Consider the following 8,955-nt stretch of genomic DNA (forward strand, 5'->3'; position numbering starts at 1 on the left):
CACACAGAGACTGCCCCACCTTGGGATCCAGGTCATATACACACAGTCACCATACCCATATAATATTAATGATGCCAAAATGTATATTCTGACAGTGGCCTGACATAACTATTTCCTGAGAGGTTCTGCCAGAGCATTACAAATACAGAGGCCAATGCTCTCAGCCAACCATTGAACTGAGAACCTGCTCCCCATTCGAGGAGTTAGAGAAAGGATTGAAGGTGCTGAAGAGGTTTGCAACCCATAAGTGCAACAATACCAACCTAACTAGAGTGCCCAGGAGATAAAGCCCCATTCAAAGAGTACACATGGATGACCCATAGCTCCAGCTGCAAATGTATCAGAGGATGGCCTTTTTAGGCAACAACAGGAGCAGAAACCCTTGTTCCTGCCAAGACTTTACCCCCCAGTGTAAGGGAATGTCAGGGCAGGGAGGTGGGAAGAGTTGGGTGGATGGGTGGGGGAGCACCCTCATAGAAGTACTCAGAGGGGGGATGGGATGGGGGGTTATGGACTTGAAACTGTGAAAGTGGATAACATTTGAAATGTAAATTTAAAAAATTCAATAAAAAGTAAAAAGAATGAGGACACACCAGACAAGGGCATCAGATCCCCGTGTAGATGGTTACAAGCCACAATGTTGTTGCTGGGATTTCAACTCAGGACCTCTGGAAAAGGAGTTAGAGAAAGGACCCAAAAGACTGAAGGGGATTGCAACTCCATGGGAAGAACAAAAATGTCAACCAACCAGACCTCCAGAGCTCCCAGGGACTAAACCAAAGAGTACACATGTAGGGACGCCAGCCTCCAGCCTCATATGTAACAGGGGAGAGCATTGTCTGACATCAATAGGAGGAGAAGTCCTTCCTCTTGTGAAGGCTCATTTCCCCATTTTAGGGGAATGCCAGGGTGTTGAGGTGGGAGTGGGTGTTTGATAGTGGGAATATCTTCACAGAAGTAGGGGGAGGGAGGTGGAAGTATGGGAAAGTGGGAAAAGGGGAAAACATTTGAAATGTAAATACATAAAATATGCACTAAATAAATAAATATAAAAAAACTTTAAATTAGAATAATGAAAAAAATGAGGGCATCCCAAGTTTTGCAGAGAAATAGATGGATACCTGAGTGAGTAACTCAGACCCAAAAGGATGTGCACAGTATGTACTCACTAATAAGTAGACATTGGCCCAAAACAAACAAACAAAAAACAAGTACAGAGTATCCAAGATACAGTCCACAGAACTCAAAGAATTCAGCAAGGTGAAGGGCCTCCAATTTAGGAATCCTCAGTTCCCCTTTGGTGGGAGAGGAAAATAACCACAAGGGGGGAGGGACGGAGGAAAGTGGGAGAAAGGGAAAGAGGGAGTATAGAGGGGAACACAATCTGGTATTGGGTTAGAGAAAATGACTTAAACCTGATAATGAGCAGAAAGACTGGAAGAGTTGACCCTCTGGAGGGATGAGTTTGGGAGATTCTTCCAGAAAGTACCAGAGTCCTAGGAAGTGAGAGATGCTCAGGACCCAAAGTGGAGGACTAGATGAAATGACCTACAATGGGGGGAAGGAACTTGTTGAGCCCACTTCCAGCAGAAACGCAGGACATCAAGTGAGGGATGGGGTTGCTATCCCACAGTGAAAACTCTGACCTGAAATTGTTCCTGTCTGAAAGTACTGCAGGAAAAGAAATGGAGAAGAGCATAAGGAAAAGAAGGTTCAGTGACAGGTCCAAAGTGGGATCTAGCTCAAGGGGAAGCGCCAAGACCTGACACTATTACTGAGGCTATGGAGTTCTCACAAAAAGGGACCTCTCGTGACTGCTACCCTCCAAAAGACCCAACAAGTAGATAAAGGAGTCAGGTGCAGATATGTGCACCCAACCAATGAACAGAAGTTGCTGACCCTTGTGGTTGAATTAGAGAAAAGTTGGAGGAAGTTGAGGAGGAGAGCGACCCTGTAGGAGCACTAGCAATTTCAATAACCTAGATACCTGAGATCTCTCAGACACTGTATCACCAACCAGGTAGCATAAACCAGCTGATATGAAGCTCCCAACACATATACAGTAGAGGACTCCTGGGTCTGGGTTCAGTCAGAGAAGATGCACCTAACCATCAAGAGACTGTAAGCCCCGGGGAGTTTAGATATCTGGTGGGATGGGTGGGATGGGGACATCTTAATAGAGACAGGGGAGCAGGAAGGATTATGAGATGTGGAGCAGTTGGAGAGTGGACCAAGTTGGGAATAAAATCTGGAGTGTAAAAGTAAATAAATAAATAAATACAGTATAAAAAGGATAAAGTGATCATAACATAAAATCATATGTATGATAATATATGATATTTGATATTAAATAAAGCTAGTTACATCACAAAAAAACATAGAATGGAGCTGATAAGAGTAGTGAAGGTAGGTCTGGTGTGAGTAGGTTGGTGTTAACTTGTGTAGGCTAGCAGTGAAATTCCCATGGGACAAGTGGCAGTAGAGCTAGAAACTAAGACACATTTGATGAAAGAAGAGGTCTGGATTTGATTCTTAATAAAGTTTAAAAAATTAAAAAATAGGTGTAATCTAAAGCAACCATGTTTTCAGTTACATATTGTATATATCATTTATCTTGTGAAGACTTTAAATATAATATGCACCATCCAGGAAAGACATGATTACTAGTGCTTTGATGGCATAAATATCACGGGAATAAACAATTCCCTTACTGGATCTAAGTCTAACTCCACAAGATAAAATCATACCTAACATCACCACAAGGGCCAAAAACTATGCTAGACAGGTCATAAGCCATAGGAAAGAACCCACCACCATTATTCCCCTGAGTGGACATAGTGTCAGACCATGTTACCCTGACTTATTATCATACCCATATATTAGTACATCTTCAAACCCTCATCATCACAACTTCTTCTTTATAGTAGATAGTGATTAATATTACTTGTCAATGTGCAGAGAATTAGAGACTGTGAAAGGTTCAGCAACATATGGGATATCTGTATCACACCTCTTTCTTTCCAAGCTCAAAGTCATTATGGAGAGAGGGTGGAAAGATTTTATGACCCAGAGTTTGTGGATGACTAGAAATAAAAAATGTGTTCAGGATACAACAGAATGAATAAAACTATGATCTCATGTTATATATCTTTGCATGTATAACCTCAAACCAGACAAAATACCAACACGGAGAGATGAGAAGAGCATGAAGTCCACAGGTAGGTGAGGATTTCTTTTAATTTGTTTTTGCAATTGATATCTTCTAGGAGTAGGAAAATCAGTTTGTTATGATGGTGTGGCTCCTGGTAGCACAACCATGCTTCAATGAAAGCCTAAATACCTAAGTATGTACAGAGAGCACAAGACATATTTGACAAAAAGAATAGTTGCCTGTGTAGGAGAGAAAGTCATAGTGAGAAGAGTTGAGAGAGGGGCTGAACATAGTCAAAATACATTGTATCATTTTCTCAGACCCATAAAACATTCAGAAGAGAAATTAAATAAAAAGCAGTATATATATGTATGTATGTATATATATATATATATATATATATATATATATGGAGAAAAGGGAATAGTCAAACCACAGATGACAGTCCAACTGCTCTTTGGGTAACTGGCATTATTACACTAAGGTTTACAAAAACAATATGTTACTCTTAAAAAACATTTTCTTGGCAAGTTGTCTTCTTAGAGCACCCTTAATCTCATTACTCCTGAGGCTATAGATGAGGGGGTTCAACATGGGGATCACTACCATGTAGAACACAGAAACCACCTTGTTCTGGTCTGTGGAGTAGCTGGACTTGGGCATCACATAGATGAATGTAATGGTTCCATAGAACAGAGTGACTGCAGTGAGGTGGGAGGTGCAGGTGGAGAAGGCTTTCTGACGGCCCTCAATGGAGCGCATCTTCAGGATAGTGATGAGGATGTAGGTGTAAGAGATGGCTATGATGAACACTGTCAGCATAGTGATTGAGGCAGCAGAAAACGAAGTAACAACTACAGGGACACTGACATCAGAACAGGAAAGTTCTATTAAAGGAGCAAAATCACAGTAGAAATGATTGATTCTATTTGGTCCACAGAAGAACAAGGAAAAAAAAGAAGCTGTGGCAAAGGAAGCATTAAGAAAACCTCCTATATAAGATCCCACAATCAGCTGGATACAGACTTGTGTGGACATTTTGGTGGAATAAAGCAGTGGGTTGCAGATTGCTACAAAGCGATCATAAGCCATGGCAGCCAGAAGGAAGCATTCAAGACCTCCAAAAAAAGCAGCTGAGCCAAACTGTATAGAACATCCAAGGTAGGAGATGGTATTTTGCTTTATAAGGAAGTTGACAAGCATATTGGGTGTGACAGAAGATGAGTAGCCTAAGTCAGCAGAACCCAAGTGGCTGAGAAAAAAGTACATGGGGTGTTGGAGCTGGGAAGAGACTCTGATAAGAAGGATGGTGCTAAGGTTCCCAGACACAGTCACTAGGTAGATGCAGATGATAATGGTGAAGAGGATGACTCTAAGAACTGGGTCATCTGTTAAGCCCAATAAAATGAACTCTGTCACTGCAGTGTAGTTCTCACCCTCCAGGAAAGCCATGGGACGACGGTATAGCTGCTGCTAGATCAAGGCTGTGAAGGAGATATTACAAAATGTGTCTTATAAATAGGTCACTTAATTTCATTTAATGAAAAAATAATATAGCATTCAAGAATTGAATCAATTATAGATGTTTCACTAGAATTTTTATTATTTATATATTTATTTGCAATAAATAAATTTATAATTCAAAATTACTTAAGCAGAAATGCTATAATTGTTATAAAAATAATTTTATTCGTGTTTATTTATAGTAACATACCTAATTGTCATTAAAGATAAAGTTTAAGATTCTGAGACTTAGCCTGGTGAAATGGCTTAGCAGTAAAGATTCTTACCACAAAGCCTGACAGCTAATGGCTAGAGTTTGAGTCTAGGAACCACATGATGGGAAGAAAGAACAAACTCCTGAATTGTTATCCATATATATGCTCTATTTTCAGTTCCACTGTCTCACACAAATAAATAGATACATAATAAATATAAAATAATGTGAATCTTAAAAATAACAATGTACTTATAATTTAACAAAAGAATAGAATGCAAAAGCATAAAGTTATATACTGAAGGCTTAAGTATTTCCTAACTTTTATTTAATGCTTACTACATTGCCAGCACAAGAATAAAAGAAAAAAAAACTTGTATATTTTCCTATTTTTGTTTCCATGATGTAGCCTTGTGCTTTTCATTATTTCCATTTTACAGCAGAAAATTATTTTAAGTTAAGTAATACTCACACACACATGCATGTACGCACACAGGCACACACACCCACACACAGGAAGCAATCAATTTTTGAAGCTTCAGAGATTTCGCAGAAATAAAGACCACTTGCTATATTTACAGGGACATGGGTTTATCACAACAGTCTGTAGTTCCAGTTCTGGGGCCCTAATGCTCTCTTCTGGTTTTCACAGGCCCCAGGTATGTATGTGATTTAATATGTATTTGCAGGCAACACACACACACACACACACACACACACACACACACACACACAATAAAAACAATGAATCTTTAAAAAAGAGAAGTAGGTATGAACACTAGGTGTGTTAACTCAGATTATTACTTTTTGTAACCCCACTATAACAGAAGGGTGGCAGTGCAGTCCAGGGTCATACAAGTTAGGGCCAATTTTGGGGTGGCATTTCAGTTTTCTGAGTGGTGTTTTGTTGTTGCTAACACTGGTCACAAAGTCTATTGTTCCATATGTAAGATCATGATTTAATCAGCTTTTAATTTTCGAGTCAGAATTGAGAAGAAACAGAATAGAGATCACTGTAAAATTATAAATGGAACCTGCCCATTGTATGCTCATTAAATATTTTAAATACTTCTAAATAGATTATCGCTCTAAAATATTTTTTGAATTATTAATTTTATCAAGTAAAATATGAACACTTAGTACATTATTATTAATATTTATTAAGAAACTCAAAATTCTTCTCCAATATCACATTATTTTCTAACTGGAGTATGATGGAATGAATTCACATTATTTTCAACAGAGGACACTCTCATCCTCACATTCTGTACTTACATTCTCTTTTGTCTGCAGTGATGCCTGTGAAGCTGACATATTCAATCCATAAGGAAAGCAGGGTTTTATACATGATATTCTCTGACAGTGAACCACCAAAGCAATTCAATGCTAGTGAATTGCTAGCCTTTTGTTGAATGTAGCATGTGTATAATTTAAAGGTCATTTTAGTCTCTTGTATTATCATTAGATAGATAAATAAAAAAAATCTCTGAAAATTTAGTTTTATTCCTGATCATTCTGGGTAATTGGCTAATGAAATACAAGATGATTCTTTGAAAGTTTGCTCCCCCACCTTTTTTTTTAATTGTATAATTGCATGATCCCAGCTGATTTGCCTTTCCATCATGGGTTGTCAATATAGTACATTTCAAAGAAAAGATCTCTGTTTACCAAAAATGTCAAAATCATACCTTTTGAAATAAGAATTCATTTCAAATTAAGAAGTTCAAAGTTACTGCGTTTTTATAGTTGCACAGCTGTCTCCACTGTCATTGTTTGTCACTTAGGGAAATTCCCTTCTGAGGCTCTGCATTCCAGTGTGAATTCAAATTATCAGGGGTCATTAACTCTTTTCCAGTGAATACTGAGCAGTGCATTTCATACAAACACAATTAATTTTCAATGAGTCTGTCAATCTCAATCAATTTCTTATTTTCCTCTTCAGTGATTTTGGTGTGATTTCACTAGGTAATTTTGTATGTACATGGTAAAAAATTATCATAGGTAAGTATTTCTGGCAAGTTTACATTTATAACGGTTAGTTCACTTTAGAAGATATTAAACTAATTATTAAAATGGAACAATTTTGCTTTTTCCTTTCATGTGCACCAGTTTTTCTTTCAGTATTTTAGTGGTTGATGTAATATACTCTATTAGGTAGTTTGTATAGTGAGGGAAAAGTTTCAAAGTTGAATAATTACTTTAGGCACACACAATAAATGATATAATTTTTTTAGTAAATAGTTGATAGAAAGAGGTATGTGTGATTTCTATCAAAAATGAACATTTTATAATTCTTATCTCAAACACATGACATCTGTCCTTAGCTTACATGCTACCATGGTGAATAGAAAGTACAGTGATCTTCCACCTGAAGAGTCAACTCTGTTCTTTTTTCTATTATACCCTTGATATCACCCTGATAAGTAGTTGAACACTGGGCATCAGTCTATTTTCATTCAGTGTCTCCTGTTTCTGCTGACAAGGAAAGGTAGGCACAGGATTATCACTAGAACCTCCTTGGTCTGCTAGCCTGGGGTATGGCATAGTGAATGACAGAACTCAATTAAATGCAATGCAACTCCTGTGCTATAAGCTACTTTTGGTGATCAGAGATACTTAGTTTTGATTCTGCCTCCCCCATTATTTGATAACTTCATTTATATTGCCATATATATTTTAGGAATTTTATCCTGTGTTAGGCTTATACACTACCTCACAAATTTCCCAAAACACCACTCTCCTCACTTGATCCTTTCATTCAATTTTTTACTTGCATCTATATATATTTTATTTACCTTTCTAACGAGATCTATTTCTGTATCCAAAAAAAATCAAGAGATCAATCATCTCACACACATAAACAACAACAACATCAACAACAACAACAACATCAACAACAACAACAACAACAACAACATCAACAACAACAAACCCAGCAGGAACTAACACTCGTTAGTCATTATCTCTCAATCTCAGTGGATTTATTTTTCAATAAAAAGACACTGGCTAAAAGCCTGGATATGTGAACAGAATTCATTAATCTTTTACATACAAGAAACACCCTCTATCCTGTTAAATAGATTTTCAACCAAAACCTAGTAAAAATAGATGGATAAAGACACTTCATACTTATTAAAGGAAAAATCAGTCAGGATAACATCTTAATTCTGCACATCTATGACCCAAATGCAAGGTTAACCAAATTGAAAAAAGAAACTTTACTAAAGTTCAAAACACACATTGTAACCCACACCATAATAGTAGGAGACTTCAATACCCCATCTCAACAACGGACAGGTCATCAAAACAGAAACTAAACAAAGACACAAGAAAACTGACAAATTTATGAGCCAATTGGTATAACAGATATCTACAGAATATTTAACTCAAGCCAAAAGAAAATGCCTTCTTCTCAGTACCTTACAGAGTTTTCTACAAATTGACTATATAGTTAGAAACAAAAGAAGTCTCAACAGATGTGAGAAGATTGAAATAACTCCTTGCATTTTATCGGATCAACATGGACTAAGGCTGGACTTCAACAAGGAAAAAAATAGCAAAAAATCCCACAGAAAGGAAACTGAATAATATTCTGATAAGTTGGTCAGAGAAGAGATAAAAAAGATATTGAAGACTTTCTAGAATTCACTGAAAAGTAAGGCACAGCATACCAAAATTTGTGTACAGTGTTAAGAGGAAAATTTAGCACTATATTTCTTTTCATAAAAAAAAATTGGAAAGGTCCTACAATAGCAACTTAGCAGCACACCTGAAAACTCTAGAACAAAAAAGGAAGAACAAGAGGAACAGGTGACAGCAGATGGTAAGCTCAGGACTGAAGTCAACCAATTAAAAACAAAGACAACAATACAGAGAATCAAGAAAACCAAGAGCAGGTTCTTTGAAAAAGATCAACAACACAGATAAACCGCTAGGCAAAATAACTAAAAGGCACACAGACAGTATCTAAATTAACAAAATCAGAAACTAAAAGCGAGACAAAATAGGAAATCCATCATGAGAGTTTAGAGTTAAGTGTAACTGCTTACAGCAGATTATAACAACTAGAAAACACAGTAAGAGGAGA

At 37.2% G+C, this 8,955-nt stretch overlaps 1 protein-coding gene across 1 annotated transcript; it reads right to left on the reverse strand.

Annotated features, from left to right (window-relative positions):
• Positions 1-3,637: 3,637 nt before the first annotated feature.
• On the reverse strand, positions 3,638-4,603 carry Or5p60b (olfactory receptor family 5 subfamily P member 60B). Its single transcript, NM_001000947.2, has one exon. The coding sequence runs from the start codon at positions 4,601-4,603 to the stop codon at positions 3,638-3,640; it is 966 nt and encodes a 321-aa protein (NP_001000947.2).
• Positions 4,604-8,955: the final 4,352 nt, after the last annotated feature.

The sequence above is a fragment of the Rattus norvegicus genome, chromosome 1, assembly GCF_036323735.1.
Source record: "Rattus norvegicus strain BN/NHsdMcwi chromosome 1, GRCr8, whole genome shotgun sequence".
Lineage (NCBI taxonomy): Eukaryota > Metazoa > Chordata > Mammalia > Rodentia > Muridae > Rattus > Rattus norvegicus.

Bases quoted from the DNA above. Each gene is read 5' to 3' on its own strand.
- Or5p60b (NM_001000947.2), bottom strand. From the start codon at position 4,603: ATGGCTTTCCTGGAGGGTGAGAACTACACTGCAGTGACAGAGTTCATT.